We start from the raw sequence: 19,909 nt of genomic DNA, 5'->3' as shown, positions 1-19,909 counted from the left end.
TAAACTTATTTCTTTAAGATACACATTCTGTCAATTTCCTATCTAAACATTTTCATAAGTAAAAGTATTGGTTATTTGTATAACCAGCTTTATTTATTCCAATCATGCCGATCTATTCTTCAAAGTTTTACAACAAAATACCGTATTGTAATCCCATTTTTTTTTCACGAAAAAGAAATAACTGAGTAGAATTTAAAAATCTGGAATTTCAGTTCAGTTTAGTTTGGTGCGTTTTCAGGTGCCATAGTTTTATCACTAAGTTAATAATAACCTGAAAAGTCGTTCTCATCAATATTTGGCTTAAGGGGTGCTTTAAATTATATCCTCGAATATCAATATTTTATGATAAGTATTTTAACTTTCTCAATATAGTATTGAAAAATTCCGAATTAATACAATAGATTATATGTCTTTAAAAGGCTTATTATTGAAAAGTACGTAATGTTTAATAAAAACAGTGATAGTTTGTTTATTTTCAACTAAGTGAAACAGGTTAAATAGTATTTGCAATATTGATTAAAGTTTGCAATTTTTCATTTGTTAAATTATTTTAAGATAAGTATTCTGATATGTATATATACATGCGTAATTCAAAGAAAAAACAACACATATAACAAAAATATTTTTGATTAAGAATGTAAATCTGCTAGTTTCCGGTATTTCTGTTACCGTTTAACGTGATTTACGTGCATTTACACAATACGGACCCCGTATACATCTTGTCAGTTGATCAACTTAGCATATTGTTAAGAAAAGCGGCAACCATGACCTTTGACCAAATTGATGAAACAAGGTCATCTTGAAAACGTTTTCCTACATGTATGTGAACAAAAAGTATCACTTCTGGTTCAAGTTAGACACATGCCCTTGGTATTACGGTCTCCTGACGAACGAACATGAACTATCGCGAGATAGAGAAAATAAGTCACAGACCATGTTTACGGTGTCCTTGAAACTCAAAACATTTCTTGACATCAGGCTTCGTAGAATGCCAACATAGAGTGGGTTAACTCAAGGTGACGTAGTGAATAGGCCAGTTCCAGTCATTTGAATATTACTGTTGATCATAGCCAGATGTCAAGGTCATGTGTAACTATTTTTGCTAAAACATTTGAAAATGTCCAGGCATTGGAGTATCTAATTCTACATATCTTTTGATTTAATATCGGAGTATGTTGATCAAAATATGCATTTTAATCGGACACTCTACAGTTAAAGATAAACTACAGTACTACAGTCCGCATCTTTCTCCATTTGATATTTCTTTTAAATGTAGAAAATCCTTGTCAACTGAATTTAACTTGTAGAAATATAAAATCCAACAGAGTATGTCGTGCTGCTTTTACAAATAAATGACTTTTTTTTAAAATAAGTCATTTGTGAAAATATCTGCCAATCTTTTTAGTGGGAGTACATGTTCATACTGTAGGTAGATTTAGCTATAGAATTACTTGACCGTCACACAATACTTTATACATAAAAGATAAGGTTTCACTGAGTGTTTTTTAATCAAATATGTCATAAATACTAACAAGTAGTAATTTTGTACAATTGTTTATGAATCAATTTCAGTCTCTTTTCATAAAATGATACTTTCGTCATTCCTTAGAATTTATTTGATGGCAAGCCACCTATTTACAAATAAAAATGTGGCAGATTTAGTTCAATGTCTATTAGCGTCGACATTTCATTGAAATCATTTCATATCGGGATACATTTTTGCCCCAATACAAATACTGCCTGCAAGAAACATTGCTGCCGAAATCCATGACAATATAGCAGCTGTTACAGCAAGGTAGAACCCTGCTTGAAGGGTATACCCTTCGTACTTCACTTCAGCACCATACACACCGAATGCCGCAATTGCTAGAACTCCTGAAAATGAAAACAAAATGATGTCTTAAATGTAGCTGAAAATACGCAGATCTTTCGCATAAAATCTTAACCCTAGTACAGTTGAATTAACTCTCTCCAAAATGAAGGCCACTACTGTAAAACCTGTAAAAACGCCTTTGTTTTTACTTTTGTTGAATCATGAATGATATAATTTTACCTGTGTTGACTGACCACATGTTAGTACTTTCTTTATTTTCCACTGGGAAGTCTTTTAAGTCATATTTGACTGTATGTAAGTCTATGGAATGAAATTGCTTAGTCGCCCCTAATGTATCTAATCTTTCTTTATCAGTTAATGAAGTATTGGTGTGTTTTTTTTACTATTCACATCATACATTTAGGTTAGTTACTATTTACTATTTACTTAGTCCATGAGGATAGTAGATACACACCCAAGAGTAATGAGTATATAAAATATATTCAGGTTTCTCCGTATTTACCCATATTTGATATTTATAACCTGCATTTGCGTCAAAATACCTATAAAATCATTTAACCCTTATGATTACTTAGTATACTGTAGTCTAGCCAAGATGTTTTTACCATAGTTGATAGGTATAAGGCTTACTGTTTTTAGGAACATGACAATTTACACTCTACGGAGACATACCAGTCAGAAAAGCCAACATGGCAGTTATATAACCCAGTCCTATCTGCTGTTTCTCGTGCAACCATTCCTTCAGCACGAAATGTTTTACTAGCGTTCCCAGTATCGCCAGAACCATGCACACGAGGGTCGCGAATAGAATATATTTCACGACGCTGATGAACTTCAACGTTTTCTGTGTGGCTGAAACGAAAATTATAACACTTACTATTCTGATATCCGATAATTTATTTTCATTGAATAGATTAGGCAGACAACAATTCAAGTAGAACTTTGTTGATTTGTACATATATCAAAATCGCCGAAATCAAGCTCTATTTAGGATTAGACTTTCTCCGGTCTCTTTAAAATCTGTCGGTTTTCTTACATGCAAAACGCTTGAATGAAATTATTTAGTAAGGAAGCGGGACTAAAATATGGAGCAAGTTATATTTAGACCTAATGGATTATTTTTCACGATGGTCACTTGGAGCACTATAGTGGGTACTTACCATCAAATAAAGCTTACAAATAGCCAAACACATGTATTCCACGAACAACAAAAATCGTCAAACACATGTATTCCACGAACAACAAAAATCGTCAAACACATGTATTCCACGTACAACAAAAATAGTCAAACACATGTATTCTGTGTACAACAAAAATAGTCAAACATATGTATTCTATGTACACCAAAAATAAAACGAATGTTGCATTCATATAAAAGATGCTCTTTATCTATTAAAGCATTATCACTCGTGACTCCCTAAGCAAACAAGCATACTGAAATGCTGCAATGTCTGTAGATTTGATATTTTATATGAAAAAAAATTGGCAATGTGTGGTCTTACTTTATTTTTCACGTAAAATGGCAAATTCTTGATTCGTAATGAAAAGATGCAGTCTCGTAAAGTGTTGTCCTACAAAGTTTTACATCTTTCTTCTACCATAAGCAAACTCGTAGAGCTTAGTAAATATGATCGCTTTTTCTCTTGATTGTTATTAGTTTCATGCCGAGCCATTTTCCTATGTCAAGTATTTCTGTTTACACAGTGACATATCTATGACGGCAGTATTTGGCGTAGAAATATGGGTAATTTGGACATTTTCTTTGATAAAATTCGTCTGTGATTTACGAGACAGACATTGCAAATGAGTGCATTTTGGTGGAACCAATCTTTGGTCATTTTTACCATATTCCATTATCAACTTTTAAACGACATCTTCACACAACTTCTCTGACTTGGAAATTGACAGTGGTGCATTTTCCATCGCTTGGATATGTGAAAGAATAACATGTACATTGCACATTGCGCTATTCTCTTTGCTCAATTGTTTTTTTTATCTGTATAGTCGGGGCTGACACAGTTCCGTGTGTAAGTAATCTGTTACCTTACCGGCAACTATCATACTGCACATGAATCCGAGGAACTATGTATGAAATAGGGATAGCCCTACACGACAAACACAATTGTCTTTGCTCAATTGTTTTTTTATCTGTATAGTCGGGGCTGACACAGTTCCGTGTGTAAGTAATCTGTTACCTTACCGGCAACTATCATACTGCACATGAATCCGAGGAACTATGTATGAAATAGGGATAGCCCTACATGACAAACACAATTGTCTTCTTCTGAAGTACCATACTAAAACAATGGCTTAAGTGTATTTTACAACACACCCAAACACCTAGCTTGCTACCTGGGCTTTGAAATAAACTTCCAAAACAAGCATTCTATTCTTGTGTACATTTCTACTGCCAGACTAATGTGCAATAACCTTCAGAAACAGCACTTTCAGTTGATCAACTGTGAGATCTAGCCGATCTGGCTCGAAACAGCAGTCGTACAGTTACTAACGAGGGTGTCAGAATCACGTCTGCCTTTGGGTATGTTGTATTTCTATATACGTCTTGGTCATAGTAATAAACTGTTAAAAACATTACTAAAGTAGCGAGGTGTGGGTAAATGGGTGTTTAGAACACTGTTGTCCGTTTAATCATTATTTTTCATTTTTACTGTGTAAGCCCGGAGCTTTCTATTTCTTCAATAAAGAGTACATACTCGATCTTATGTTTGACTACGTCTGAATATTTACACATTGTTGTATATTCCTAAATATCTAAGTTTATTTTATACCTACAAATATTCTGTTACAAACACATGTATTTCACTAACGAGTACAAAACCCTGTATTCAACTCCCATCGGATACAAAAAAAAATCAGTCAGAAATGACCTAATAATTACGTTTACATTCAAGATCTAGTAAAATCAAAACCTTAGTTTTACTAGAAAAAAAAAGATCTTTCTTGCTTGAACCAGAATAACCCTTCTTAAATCTGTTACAGTTCGTCGTGAAATCCTTATTATTTTGCTAGCAAATCCCTTAGCATAGATTGTTAGAGATCATCTCTTCGTGTGACTGGCATCCTTAGGTGTGATACTTTGTGCACGTAACTACGCGTATAAAAAAAGATATGTTTATTTTTTTTTTTATAGTTTGAAAAACATTCTATACTTACAGAAGGCGGCGATGTCATCGCATGTTGACGACGTTTCTTTCACAGTAATTGTTCCAAGATTTGTCACTGACGGCTTCGAATACGTCAGAGTTGTTTCAATGCATAATTTCCACAGGCCAGTATAACTTTCATGTTGTATATATTTAGACATAGATTCCTTTTTATACTGCCACCTATTCACACCGATGGCAACAGCTATGAACAAGATAGCAATCGAAGCTGGTATTAATCCATATAGTCCCATTTTGGGTGACATCTTTGAAGCACGTACTCAAACTTCTCTGTCAGTTGAACTGAACATTGAAAATTAGTGTCAAGACACCAGCTGCTGGAATGCATTATTAAGATTCTTGGATTTCTTATTTATATTTGTATTCATTTAGACACATTTACATAATAATTTTACCACTGTTGTTACAGCATGTATCTGAAATTTCCATTACACAAGATGTATTTGTACCTTTTTAGCCAACTGGCATAATCTACGGACTTCTTCAAGCTACACATATTGCATGGAAAATATGACATTATTTTTCAATGATCTTGACAAATATCTTTATTGTTCATTTATCCCATGCGATCATTTCGTTATTTCTCCGCGAAATATTGCCAGTCCCAACAATGAGCATGAAGAAAAAAAAACATCAGTCAAAACTAATTAAAGACGATAGGACACCTTTCGAAAAACGCACGCACGCTTGCACGCGCGCGCGTGAGAAAATATGTCATAAAGAAAAACAAAACAATGATCAGTCTTTGGAATAACGACTTATTTAAAATTAATTTCCCCTTTTCTCCATCCACCTATATTGTCCCTTTGATCGGAACACTTTTTTTTCGTGACGTCCCCACCCCTTCGCCTTACCGTAAATAATGTCTTTTCCTGTTGCATTATTTTTTTGTTTTATTGTGTTGTAAAGCGATTTTACTTGTGTTGTTTCTCTTGGCATTATTTCTCAGAGAAATAAAAAAAAAATACACTGAATAGAAATACCTTTATATATACTTTACGAGACTCTTTAATCCATTTTTCTCCTGACCATCTCAACACATTTCCTACAAAAAGTGAGGTTTTTTTTTCAAAGTAAGTTTTGCGCTGAATATGATTGTCAGACTTTCGTAAACAAAGTATATACCTGCCGAAATTGTTATGGTAGTTATATCTTTAAATATATTTTCGCACGAAAATTTATTTCAACACTATTCAGATAAATACAAAAGAATCTGTATTTAAAACTTGTTTGCTTTTGAAAAAAATATAACATAGATAAATACAGCCTATTTATAGTGAAAAAGATTTAAGTTCAATATCGATTATATCGTATTTATTCATTGTTTGAAATAATACCTTTCAAGGGTAATCAAATTATGCCCATGAATCTTGTTTGTAAACATGGACCTAAAATCGTCTTTTTTAAAACAGAAACAAAATTGTTCTGGTTTAGTTAAACAGGAGGGTTCATTACTTCAATGACTTATTTTCTCCAATGACAGCATGTTTACACATATACCCGTATGCTACCGTAATAGGGAATCGATCTTACCGATTTTCGTCGCGAAGCGACGAAAATCGGGATCGAATCCCACTACGGTAACATACGAGGGTATCCAAACAACACATACTATCCAAATAAAAAAATATGGTGATCCGGTTTAGACCCCCGGCGTGCGACCCGACCCCGATGAAATTCGGGATATCACGGTCTTCGTTATTGTTAATAAGCGTCCGTCAGATCAGTAGGCGAAACGCAAAATCCCCCACAATAAGATGTCTGCGACTCGAAAGAATATTCAAAGTAAGCTTTTAAAATTGTTTTTGCGTTAGAAGCTAATCAGCCGGTAACGTGCCCTACACTGATATAATTTGTGATACAAACATGCTTTATTCAATACTGAGTAGCATTTTTAAACGGCGACATTTGAACATTTTATATTTAAGTAAGAGTGGATACACGTTACACTGGCGCCGACATTTTGAAAATTTGAGGAAACAAAAACATTCCCCAAAACGAGTTCTTCAGCTCGGGTAATGAGAGAATAGATTCACCTTTGTGTCGCTTTTCAGATCGTATTTAATTCCTTTCCGGTACTTTAGTTTCTTTGAACTTCTTTGTTACTAAGCCTATATTGAATTTTTAAAATTAAGAAATCAGTGATTTTACTTGCAGGCATGACTGATTAATGGAATTATTTTACTTTTATATAGAATATGGACGGCACTCCATTACAGCATGTGCATGGTCGGACCTGTTGACATTTTTAGAAACGTGAGTAACTAACTTTCCATTGTATAATAATAATGTAAACAAACACCCCACCCATAAAAAGCATAGAAATTCCTTATTTTTTACATTTTTATTTATTCATCAATTTGAAATGGGCCTTTTAGATTATTATTTCTTAAGGCTCACTGCATGTATACACAGTAATTAAGTTGAGCCAAAGAGCTATAAAAATAAATAGATTGGCAACTTGAAAGGCATATAGAACGAATCTCGCCAACCTCCCGTGACAAAAAAACGAGATCTCGTTTACCGGAAGTGGCGCTTTCTCCACGCGCCATTTTGTATGCAAAAGCAATTATTCATCGGTAAAATAATTATCACCGTATGACCACGCTTCTTTCGATGGCAAAAAAAAACCATGTACTTCATGTCTTAAGACCATTTCACATTAAACTTATTTTGTTTTAGAAGCTAACATGTATTTTAAATGTAGTTTTAAAGGTACAAATTGTAACTCCATGCTCGCCGATGTTTGTTTTTAGTAAGATAACGCCGAATCACCCTCTGACACGAGCTCACGCGAGATTACAGCCAGTTGCCATTCTGTGTATTTTATACTTCTTTGGTTGAGCTTATGATTCTGCCGATAAGCTGTGCTCGGCCTAAATATAGCATTATAATTTATAGGGAATCGGATCGGCTTATAGAAAAAAATATAGATTTTAAACAGGCTGGTAACATTGCCCGATCGGGCTTTCGACATAAAAAACTAACATTTTTTTGAAAAATAGTAAAGATATTCTTTCAAACTTGGGTTTTCATTCTGTTCATATACCAAATTAAAAATAAAAATAACTTGGTTGCCTTTCAGTTTTGGTAGAATTTTATTTCCCCTTTTCAGATTTTTATGACGCATAATTTTTTTGAAGCCCAAAAAAATTTATGTGTTAATGCGTTACATTATGCTTTTGGGGTGTTTGTTTCGTATATTCCACACTCTTTTTGACACCGTGCAATTGTCAACAGTCGAGATAGTTGATAAGTGCAACTTGGGGGCAGACATGCAATTCGGCTCATCTTTCTTTGGATATATGTAATACTGTTTACATGTGGGTACTGATACAACCCATTTTAAAATAAATTCGTATTGATACATCCACATTTTAAAATAAAGTATATCTGATCCCTAAAAAAGTTCGTAATTACAAAAATACAGCCCTTATCTGGATTCTGAAGCATGCTTGATTAGTTGGTCGAATTATAAAAGGAATTGAATTCAAACTGTTCCATAAATGCAAGAGTTTAAGAGTTAGTCAGAACCATAATCATGCAGAAGATGTAATTACTTTCACAAATCACAGGGCTCAAATTTTGGACTCGCTAAATGCAGTCTGTTTCATGGAATGCAAGTTAAGATAAAAAATTTCACACAATTTATTTTGTAAATACAAATAATAGTAAAAATTGTTCGGTTTTTGTTAATGTTTGTAGATTCGCTTTCATTTGAGGATAACAAAAACAACATTCTTTTTTGGTTAGCCATTTTTTGTTGAATGGATTAATGATTATAAAGAAAGTAGAGGTCTATCTTATAATTAATTTAGAACGCAGGCTATCTTACTAATTCGTACATGTATACAGTTGAATCGCTATTTATATATTAGGTACGAAAATTTGCCTTGCCGTATTTTTCAGCCAGTAGTTAAGTTACCCCATCAATGATGCGTTCCAAATTTACTTTGAAGGTCATTTTGAGTTATAACGCATAAAATTGTACACCAAGGAAAACCTTTGCAAACAATATTGATGTTCTAGCATGATTTTTAGGATATTCTAACATTCTTTATGAAAGTCTAAATTTGCAAGCTTGTAGATTTCAGTTTAAAGCAACAAGAAAAAAGCTACATGCTAAAATTTGCATTTCTTGGGTAAAAAAAAAGTTTAAATTTGAGCTCTGCAAATGCAAACTGAAGCCGCTCACATTTCTTTTTGGTCCGATGCATTCAGTTCCTGTTCTCCTAGGAATCCCAGTCAGCATGTCCCAAACAATATGATGAAGTATTTTTAGGGTATGAGCAGACCATTGTTTTATGGTTCAAAATTTTCAGTTTTAAAGGGTCGGGCGTGTGAAATTGGTGTCAGGTTTGGGAAAAATTTTTCTATCTGGTTGCCAGCTTTGGTTAGTTGAAATCTAAATTTTGCACACTGCACACATACTCAAATACGTTTAAAGTTTTTCGTTTATGAATCATGACCGTCAGATACCAATAAAAAATTGTACTTTTTGTCGGTCCTTTTGTTCATACTAAACTGAGGAAGGCAGAACAGATTCTTCTAGCTGCTTTACCAGTCTGTTTTTGCCTTTTCATGATACCGAGCAAAGTGAAGGTCATAGACCACCAAGTCAAAAAGGTACCTGGAATTCACTGGGTTAAAGTAATGTTCATACCTGTCAAGACTCACGCATTGCGTGTGTGCCACACGTATTTCAGCCTTAGATCACGCTTACACACCTACTATTCAAGATCACACGCATGTTAAAGAAATAAAGCAATCAATTGTTTTTTTTCGTAGAAAATTATTGAATCAAACATGCAAGGTGACGTTGACACAGTGTTTTTGTACCGTATAATACAGCTTTACATTCAACGGGGCAACCCCTGTTATTTCACCGCATGAATAAACATCACAAAAAGTAAACATGGAGGGAAAACTATTCAAAACCAGTCTATTGTGTGTTAAAAGTCTAAAATTTTCTATGTGAGGCGTTTCCGGCATTTAAGGATCATCGCCCTCCAGACCCTCACGAGGGAAACCTTCCCTTCGAACTCCGATCACACCGTGGCCTTTGTGGAGCCTTGACGCTATGAATGTTTGGCTGTTCTGGCTGGTCAGTCGTGTAAACAAACCTACTCATACAGGGGACTTTTCTTTTTTCAAAACTGAAATTTTTAACCGCATTTACTTCGTTTCATTATACATTTTGACAAAATTTGCTACGGTTTTATTTTCATTAAAAAAGTTTTATTTAAAAAATTTTTATCCCCGCCATACCAATGATATAATTGGGGTCATCTTATTGGCTTGAAAATTGATAAACTGCCAAAGGATGTTAGCTCTTAGCCTTTGAATTTTTCAAAACAGCTGGTTGTCCATTTTTTTCTTAATTTGCTCACCTTTCACTATTTTCAGGCATTTTGGGTTTCTATTATACAGAGTATTGTTGTACTGCTCCAAAGTGCTTGTTGACAGATGAACCACTTGTGCGGTCAAAAGGTATTTCTATCTTTCTGTTTCTTTATTATATAGTTGCAGCTGTGCACCATGGGAAGCAGTTTCAATCATTCAAAAGGCATGATATACTGTATACAAATTAGTATTTGTGTGAACAGATTTTTGCGATTGAGTCGGTGCATAGAATCAAATCCCAAAAAAACATACGGCGTAAAAAAAAAATTTGTCTTTTTTCCTGTATCCGACCTACCATAATTTTTGGGCCCGACCTAAATGGACGGTCCGTCCCCTTTGTTTTTGAGAACATTTTTTTCAACTTTTTGACATAAAGTTGCAAAACTGCACTTTTTGCTTTAAAAATGGACAGTGATGTTATAAATCAACTTACTGATGCTCTAGAGGCATTACCCCCATTTGTATTCATTTTTTGACACAAAATAATTTCCAAAAAGTCTCCCTAAAAATAATTTTAAAAATTCCAAGGAAAAGTTTTTCTGACCTACCTACCCTAATTGTTTTTAGCATGTTACCGGAACAAAATTTTTTTTAGTCCTTAGTAAAGACTTCCATTTCATTTCCTTGATGATAAAGCATTTCTGGACAAAACCATAAAATTTAATACATGTATGCAAATTTAAACATTTATTTAGCTCGATCACCTGTCACAGGGTGACAACATGAGTTGATGTCCGTCATTTTGCCAAAAATTTGGGAAAAATCTTCTTCAGAACCACTGGGCAGATTTACACCAAACTTCACAGAATGTCATGGGGGGGTCCTCTTTCAAAATTACCCAAATATTTAATTCCATATAGAACTCACCGAAAAGAAAAACTTTGAAAATGATTTCTTGTCAGAAATTGTTTAGCCGGCAGGGCTTTTCATCCTTATATGACAGAGGCCTATTTTCGGCCACTTCCCAGTCCAAACATATTGCATTTTTTCCCCAACATCCCAAAATGCAAGGCAACATTTCCCAAAAATCACATCAACAAATGGTTTAATTTTATTTACATTTTAGTGTTATCGCAGGAAGTGGTTCTCAGATATTGATTTTTAGCTCGACTATTCGAAGAATAAGTAGAGCTATCCTACTCACCACGGCGTCGGCGTTGGCGTCGGCGTCGGCGTCACACCCCCGGTTAAGTTTTTTCGTACCAGTCCACATTTTTTACAAAGTCCCTTTTGAGATAAAGCTTTGAAACTTTCAACACTTGTTTACCCTCACCATGTCCAGTTATAGGCAAGAGTATATAACTCTTTTCAAGCATTTTGACTGAATTATGGCCCCTTTTGACTTAAAATCTTGGTTAAGTTTTTCGTACCCGTTCATATTTTGGCAAAGTCTTTGAGATTTAAAACTTTGAAACTTTCAACACTTGTTTACCATCATCATCATGTCCAGTTGTAGGCAAGAGTACATAACTCCATCAAGCATTTTTGGTTGAATTATTGCCCCTTTTTTACTTAGAAATCTTTGGGGGAAGTTTTTCGTACCAGTCTTCATTTTTACAAGTCTTTTGAGATAAAGCTTTGAAACTTTCACACTTGTTTACCATCACCATATCCAGTTGAGGCAAGAGAACATAACTCCATCAAGCATTTTGGCTGAATTATGGCCCCTTCTGACTTAGAAGTCTTGGTTAAGTTTTCGTACCAGTTTATATTTTGTGTAAAGTGTTTGACATATGGCTTTGAAACTTTTATATCTTGTTCAGTATTATAGTCTCATCAATAGGGAAGATACATAACTCTGTCAATTTTTTGGCTGAATTATGGCCCCTTTTTTAACTTGGAAATTGGTTCTGTTTTCATATTGGGCCAGTTTTGTCAAGACTATTTACATATGGCTTTTTAAACTTTAACACTTGTTTATCATTATGATTTTCCCTCTGCAGGCAAGAGTACATAACTCTTGCAACTATACGGCTGAAAATTTTGGCCCTTTTTGGACTTTGGGCATTTTTGTCAAAATATTGAACTGTGGCTTTAAACTGTTAACACTAGTATATCAACCCTGATTTCCATCTGTAGGCAAGTTTACATAACTCTCAAATATTTTGACTGAATTATGACCCTTTTTGGACTTGGAAATTAGTTAAACTTTTCATACAAGTCTGTGTTTGCCTAAAATATAACTTAATAACATATTTTGCCATCATGGTCACACATTGCCATTAGTGCAAGACTAATCGAAATCCACAAATACAGGGAAAAATTTTTTTTTAATCCTTTTTTTCTTTTGTCTGAAATCTATGGAAATTTTTTTGACCCCATTCTTCAATCAATCTTCGATAGTCGAGCGCGCTGTCATCCGACGCTTTGTTTAGCTCACCGTCACAAAATGACAAGTTGAGCTTTTGTGATAGCGCGGCATCCGTTTGTCGTCCGTGCGTCCGGTTAAAACTTTTGTCTTGTGACCACGGTCACATTTTTCATGGGATCTTTATGAAAGTTGGTGGGGGGCTTTTTTATCAATTTACAATATTTGATTTTTTGTTTTAAAGGTTCACTTCTTAAGCAGGCAGCTACAAAATGGAAGGGCAACAAATCCATATACTTGAAAAGCAAGAAAGAAACACCAGAAAAAAATAAAAAAACAAGAAGAACAAGGGAACTTTAATAAAAAAAAAACTTTTAAGGATAGGAATCAGGATTTATTCAGAAACTAAATATATTTTTAGAACAGCAGTGTTTGACTAAGCTCTGTTACTTTTAAAAGATAATGTGATTATCACATTGGTTTTGTTATTGTCAAGCCCGCTTGTGGAAGCGAAGACATAGTTGTTTAAATGTCTATTCGGTGTATGTGTGTGCGTGCGTCCGTCCGGATTTGTTTGTTCGGACCATAATTTGGACATGCATTGAGCAATCTTGTTTATATATGGTATGAATGTTAACCTCAGTGAGACGGAGTGTCATGTGCAAGCCCCAGGTTCCTATTTCAAAGGTCAAGATCACACTTACAGGGCAAAGGTCAAAATTCAAAAATGACTTTGTCCGGAGCATTTCTTCTTCATGCATGGAGGGATTTTTGATGTAACTTGGCACAATTGTTCACCATCATGAGATGGAGTGTCCTGCGCAAGAACCAGGGCCCTAGGTCTAGGGTTTAAGGTCACCCTTAGAGGTCAAGGATACAAGAATGAAACTTTGTCTTGGGGCATTTCTTCTTCACGCATGGAGGGACTTTTGGATGTAACTAGCACAAATTGTTCACCCACCATTAGACGGAGTGTCATGCGGAAGAACCCAGGTCTAAGGTCAAGGTCAACTTAGAGGTTCAAAAGTCAGTCAAGAATAGACTAATGTCTGGAGCATTTTTATTTGATTTCTAGAGGATTTTGATCTAAACTTGGCACAATTTTTCATCATCATGCACGGAGTTTCTATGCATAAGATCCTAGAATTACTTCCCTTTGTTGTTACTATAAATAGCTTACATTTTTTAACTTAATTATTACTGGTCGTAGGGAAGAATCAAGACCACTTTTCTGTAGTACAACATGCATGTTTACATCCAATTTTTATGTATTTTGTGTGAATTTTTTTTTGAATTTTTTTAAAATTTTTAAATTTTCTTTCCTTTGTTGTTACTGTAAATAACTTATATTGTAACTTTTTGCAATCTCTTTTATTTGGGATAAATCCTTTGCCTCAATGAGAAAAAGGAGTGTCATGCCCCAACTCCCAGTCCTTTTGACAGCTGGCGGGCTTGACATAATTTTCCCGTGGGGATCTAGTTCTCATATTTTTCATGAGATTTAAAGAGGATGTTTCTGTTATACCCCCATGTAGTAAGCTTGTCCCTGTCTTTCATCATTAGGTTTTCATGGCTTCCAGATGATTAAATCATGAAAAGCTTGACGATTTAAATATTTTTTGGTACAAAGTTACAGGTCAAGTTCGACTTTGGGGGGCATAGGTTTAAAGGTCAAGATAACTTGCAAACGCTTTTGGCCTGGATCATAGCTTTTTTAACACAGGGTAACATGATAAAATACAGGTGTTTGAATTTTTAGGTCAATAGATCAAAGGTCAAGGTCACATTGATTTTGAACAGTTGAACCATTTCCGAATGATAACTTGAGACCTTGAGCCTAGGATGATAAAGTTTGGTACATAGGTGTCACCCTCATGAAATACAGGTCAAGTTTTTACTTTGAGGTCCGTAGGTCAAGGTCACAAAAGGCAAAACAGTTGAAATGTTTTTCAGATTATAACTTGAGAATGCTTGAGCCTAGGATCATGAAAATTGTTAGGGAGGTTGATTTGACCAGCAGGTGACCCCTAATTGATGTTTAGGTCACAGGTCAAGGTCACACTGACCCGGTTCTTTTAAAATGATGCACGGAGGGCACCTGGGGTATTCCTCGACCATTAAAACTGGAAAGTCGCCATTGACCTATCCTGTGTCTGTGATGTTAACTTCAACAAAATAAATAACGGTTCTTTTAAAACGGTTTTTGGACAATAACTTCAGGATGCTTGGGGTGAGAAAAAAAAATTTAGTACAAGGTTGGGCTTGACCAGCAGATTACCTGTATTTTTTTTAGAGTTCCAAAGGTCAGGATGATACGGAACATTTAAAACCCTTTTTCCCTACAACAACTTTAGAACACTTGGGCGGAGGATCATGAAACTATAAAGATTGAATTTGAGGTCATTAGGTAATAGCTCAAGAAAATGCTGCTTTGTTATTGGCTTAGTTCTTTGATAAGGCCATATTGTTTGGGGGGATAATTCGTCACTCCTGTGACAACTCTAGCATTAGCTCACCTGAGCACAAAGTGCCTCAAGGTGAGCTTTTGAGATCGCCCTGTGTCCGTCCGTCGTCAACAAATTTGACTATTAACACTCTAGAGGTCACAATTTTGACTTAATCTTATGAAACTTGGTCCCGAATGTTACCTCAATAAAATTTTTGGACACATTTATGTTGGGTATCTTGAAACTAGGTCGCCAAGTCAAATCAAAGGAAAAGCTTGTTAACACTGTAGAGGTCACATTTAAGACTTTATCTTCATGAAACTTGGTCAGAATGTTAATATTAATGATCCATAGATCAGATTCAAATCTGGTCAAGTGGGGTCAAAAACTAGTTTCAACAAAAAAAAAAAAAAGCTTTTAACACTCTAGAGTCACAATTTTGGCCAAACTTCAACAATTTGAATATTTAAAACTCTAAGGTCACAATTTTGACTAATCTTTATGAAACTGGTAGAATGTACCCTCAATAAAATCTTGGACATTTGATGTGGTCACTTGAAAAATAGGTCCCAATCAAATCAAAGGAAAAGTTGTTAAACGTAAAGGTCACATTTAAGACTTTATCTTCAGAAAAATTGGTCAGAAGTTAATATTAATGACCATAGACAGATCAAATCTGGGTCAAGTGGGTCAAAAACTAGGTAACCAGGTCAAATCAAGGAAAAAGCTTGTTAACACTCTAGAGTCACAATTTGCCCAGCTAATGAAATTGGTCAAAATTTACCTCAATAAAATATTGGAATTTATATTGGTCGTCTAGGGTCAAAAACTAGTACAGTAACCAGGTCAAATCAAAGGAAAAGCTTTTAACACGTAGTGTCACATTTATGACCATATCTTAATGAAAACTTTGTCAGAATTTAATCTTGATGATCATAGCCAATTAAATCTAGGTAGTGGAAAAGAATAGCGCAGTCAAATCAAAGGAACAGCTTGTTAAAACCAAGCACATTTATGACTGCATCTTATGAAACTAATCAGAATGTTAATCTTGATGATCTTTCATCAAGTTGAATCTGGTCATGTGGGGTAAAAACTAGTCACCAAGTCAAATCAAAGGAAAAGCTAGTTAACTCTTAGAGGCTACATTATGATCATATCTTAATTAACTGTCAGAATGTTTCTGATGATCTTATGTCAATATGCCAGGTGAGCGATACAGGGTCCACATGCCCCTTGTTTTTTGTCTTGTTGTAAGAAAATGTACATTTTAAATAAAGAAATACAGCAAGTCACAATTTCTTTATTTGACAATACTTATTCAAAGCTGACAAAAGCATCCAGTACTGTTATTAAAAGTTTTATCACATTAGCTATATTCATGTAAATAAAACAAAATTTTGTGATCTGTGATCATTATAAATGTGTATACAGATAAAACTAAAAAGAACATTATTCAATAAATAAAGTGTAATGCAAGTCTTTGTGATGTGTATATAAAAGCAAAAATTAGATTGTTTACGATAATTCAAATTACAAAATTTAAACAAATAGAAAAAACCAAGCCTCACAAGAAAGCTAATATGTCTCCCAAAACTGAGCTTTTTAACCTGCGTGGTGCAATAGATTTTATGGTGTCTGTTAAGTCTTGTTAAACAGTGGTTGCAATTATGTAACTTTTTTGTTTGTATGATTTTACTCATCGGGGCACAGTTTTGAGCTGTTGTGATCACCTTAAGGTCTGTCATTGTGCTTCTAACAATTTGCCCGTTTTTAACACCCTAGTAGACATTTTTTTAAATGTTAAAAGGGATGAGTTTGAAGTCTGATCGATTCCGATTGAGGCAGTGCCTTAATTTCATATTAAATTTAAAAGGTGTTCCGTCTTAGGGCCAGCGCCTGCTCCCTACTTTCGCGAAGCGCGAGGTACATGGTACAACGCGAACGTGACATACGATGGCGAAGTTGTGACAGTACGATGGCGAACGCGAATATGTCCCGTGTCTGAAAAGTTTTTTTGTTTTATTGTTTGTTTTGGGTTTAAAAAACCGTCTTTCAACAGTATTTCAGTTACGTAACGGCGGGCAGTTAACCTTACAAGTGTTCCTGGATTCTGTACCAGTACAAACATGTTTTCCGCAAGTAACTGCCAACTCCACACATGAATCAGAAGTGGAGGACGAATGATTTCAGACACAATGTCTTTTATCAAATGGTCACGGATAACATACGCCCCGCCCGGGGATTGACCTTACGGCCCTGAGATCAGTAGATCTGCGCTCTCCCTATTAAGCTAAGGGTTCGCAATATTCAAAAATACTCGCTATGGAAATACAAAATCCTTTTTGGCGAAATGTTCTTAATAGCTGGGGTAAATTTATTGAATGCTGTGAAATCAGCAACTTAGAAGACATTCTGTACTCTCCTTTATGGTATAACCACAACTTTAGAAATAAAACGGAATACATTGATAATTGGTATCGTAATAATATCGTATATGTAATAGAGTTACTTGACAATGAGGGGATGTTTTTGAATTTAGAAAGTCTAAAAAACAATTACACAATAAATGGAACCTTTTTAGATTTACATCGTATTATTTCAAATATACCAATAGACTGGAAAAACAAAATAAGGCAAAGCGCAAATGATATTATTCAGTATAAAAATAATATGTATTTAAATCCTTATCTAAAAACGTTGATTGAAGAAAAGAAAGGAAGCCATAGTTTTTATGATACATTTGTCGATACGAAAAGTATAATGGTACCTAATAAATGGATACAAACAATGGGAATTACCGGGTCAGAGTTTAAGAAATACTGTAAAAATCTACAGACAATAAAAGAAGTAAAGCTAAAAGATTTTCAGTTTAAAATAAATCAACACATACTTGTTACAAACACGTTTTTATATGTCATTAAAAAAAGCGACAGTAATATATGCTCCTACTGTAAAACTCAGAGAGAAACGATTGAACATTTATTCAATCTATGCCCATATGTTCAAACTTATTTAACAGAAGTGAAAAACTGGATAAAAAATGAGTATGAAATAGTCTTAGATATACAAGAAAAGAAATTTCTTTTCTCATATGCTAAAGATAACCATAAAGGAAATTTTATATCATTACTACTTAAATACTACATTTATAAGTCGAAGTTTAAAGAAAATTATACACAGTGTCTAAATATTCCATTGTTTATTCAATATTTAAAACAAAATTCATAACACTGAAATATATAGCTAAACTTAACAAAGAGTATCAAAAGTTTGAAAAAAAAACTGGTCAAACTTGGTCCAAAAACTGAATATATGACCAAACCTTAATACGTAGAATTACAGATTTGTATAAAAATATTTACATTTGCTACTTTTCAAATTACCCGCATCTAATGAAAAATAAAGGGTTTATAATTGGCGATAGCAGGAAAAGGTACCCTTTTATGTTTTTTTTTATCTTCTTATTTCTTTTGTCTTTTTTTTTCGGGGGGGGGGGGGGGGGGGGGGGGTCAGTAGTTTTTATTTATTTTTATTTTTTCAGGAAAACTTTTTTGAGGTCCATTTGAGGCCCATTTCCAAAAAAATAATCCCTTTTATCTGCGAAATTCCAATATGTATGGTTTTGTTTTAATATCAAGTAGATTGCTTATATCCATTTACTGTGTATGTATATGTGTTTGCTGGAGTTTAAAAAATATACATTGCTGTACTATATAATTTCATATCGTATTCATACATACTGTAAGGTTCAAAATATATATTGTTGTACTATATTATTTCATAATTTCATATTGTATGATGTTGTTGAGTTACATTTACAAAGATTTGTCCTAGACTAGAATTATAACAAATACAAGCTGAATTAACATTATACCGTGCAATTATGGTCTACTATTCAAATTCCCTGTGCTTAAAATTCTTATGAAAATGTTCTTCAAACGCTGAGAATGGCCCTGTACATCCCTGTTAATGTTTTCTTGTCCGTGCGTCAAGAAATACTGAAGTATCATTTCGTTTTGAACGAAGCCTAAGCTGGGAGTAAAGACACATGCATACTTTAATATTTATCAGAAGCAGCATGAGAAAACTATTAGTTAAAGTGTTAAAAACTTATTTAAGTTAAATTAATTAAATTTTATCTGATATAGTCAACATTTGAATTAAAGATATGTATTTTTAATGCCAGAATGATCAGAATAAACATCTACTTGCACTGTAAATAACATAGTTATATCATTTACAAGTTTTTGCTAAGCAATTTACTTTAAGAAACATTTGTTTATTTTGATATATCGTTGATAAAAAAAGCAGTATTTGTGAATTAGATCGAAATGTAACTTTTAAGAAATCGTATAGAAAATGTAGTTTGATTTGTCACGTTATTTATCATTAATATGTTTCTGGAGCAACGACTTTATTGTTACGTAACTGGTTAAATATCATCTTGTAATATAAAATATTTTCTTGGTACAGATGTACTCACTTTTCTGAACACGGCCAAAATAAATGTAGCTGAAAAAGGAGAATCAAAACTAAACTGCTTATAATGGCCCAGCTGCTTTGCCTAAATGAAACTAAGTTTAAATTTATTGTAAATATCGACTTTAACGGTAAAGTGATCTCCACAAATTATACATCATTTTAAAGACATTTTTAAATGAAAATTTGATGAGTAACAAGCAAATCGATACTTGTTGACTGAACAGAACGATTTACGAAAACAGTCTGA

General features: G+C 34.0%; 1 protein-coding gene across 3 annotated transcripts; it reads right to left on the bottom strand.

The window, feature by feature from the left end:
- Nucleotides 1-88: 88 nt before the first annotated feature.
- On the bottom strand, nucleotides 89-6,190 carry LOC123559554 (uncharacterized). Of its 3 annotated transcripts, none has more exons than XM_045351477.2 (4): nucleotides 6,003-6,190; nucleotides 5,009-5,301; nucleotides 2,507-2,686; nucleotides 89-1,875 (listed from the first exon to the last, which is right to left on the bottom strand). In XM_045351477.2, the coding sequence occupies exons 2-4, from the start codon at nucleotides 5,262-5,264 to the stop codon at nucleotides 1,697-1,699; spliced, it is 615 nt and encodes a 204-aa protein (XP_045207412.2). In that variant the 5' UTR covers nucleotides 5,265-5,301; nucleotides 6,003-6,190; the 3' UTR covers nucleotides 89-1,696. The 3 variants fall into 3 exon arrangements, with proteins under 3 accessions (XP_045207412.2, XP_045207410.2, XP_045207409.2); XM_045351475.2 differs by having other exon boundaries at nucleotides 90-1,875; nucleotides 5,009-5,333; nucleotides 6,003-6,188; XM_045351474.2 differs by having other exon boundaries at nucleotides 90-1,875; nucleotides 5,009-5,336; nucleotides 6,003-6,187.
- Between the last annotated feature and the right edge of the window lie 13,719 nt (nucleotides 6,191-19,909).

Source organism: Mercenaria mercenaria, chromosome 10, assembly GCF_021730395.1.
Source record: "Mercenaria mercenaria strain notata chromosome 10, MADL_Memer_1, whole genome shotgun sequence".
Taxonomy (NCBI): domain Eukaryota; kingdom Metazoa; phylum Mollusca; class Bivalvia; order Venerida; family Veneridae; genus Mercenaria; species Mercenaria mercenaria.
Note: the sequence above shows the minus strand (reverse complement) of the source record. Positions and strands in the feature narration are given on the sequence as shown.

Bases quoted from the DNA above. Each gene is read 5' to 3' on its own strand.
- LOC123559554 (XM_045351477.2), bottom strand. From the start codon at position 5,264: ATGTCACCCAAAATGGGACTATATGGATTAATACCAGCTTCGATTGCT. The intron at 2,687-5,008 runs GTAAGTATAGAA...TTTTCGTTTCAG, and splicing joins CGATGACATCGCCGCCTTCT to CCACACAGAAAACGTTGAAG. The intron at 1,876-2,506 runs GTATGTCTCCGT...TTTCATTTTCAG, and splicing joins CATGTTGGCTTTTCTGACTG to GAGTTCTAGCAATTGCGGCA.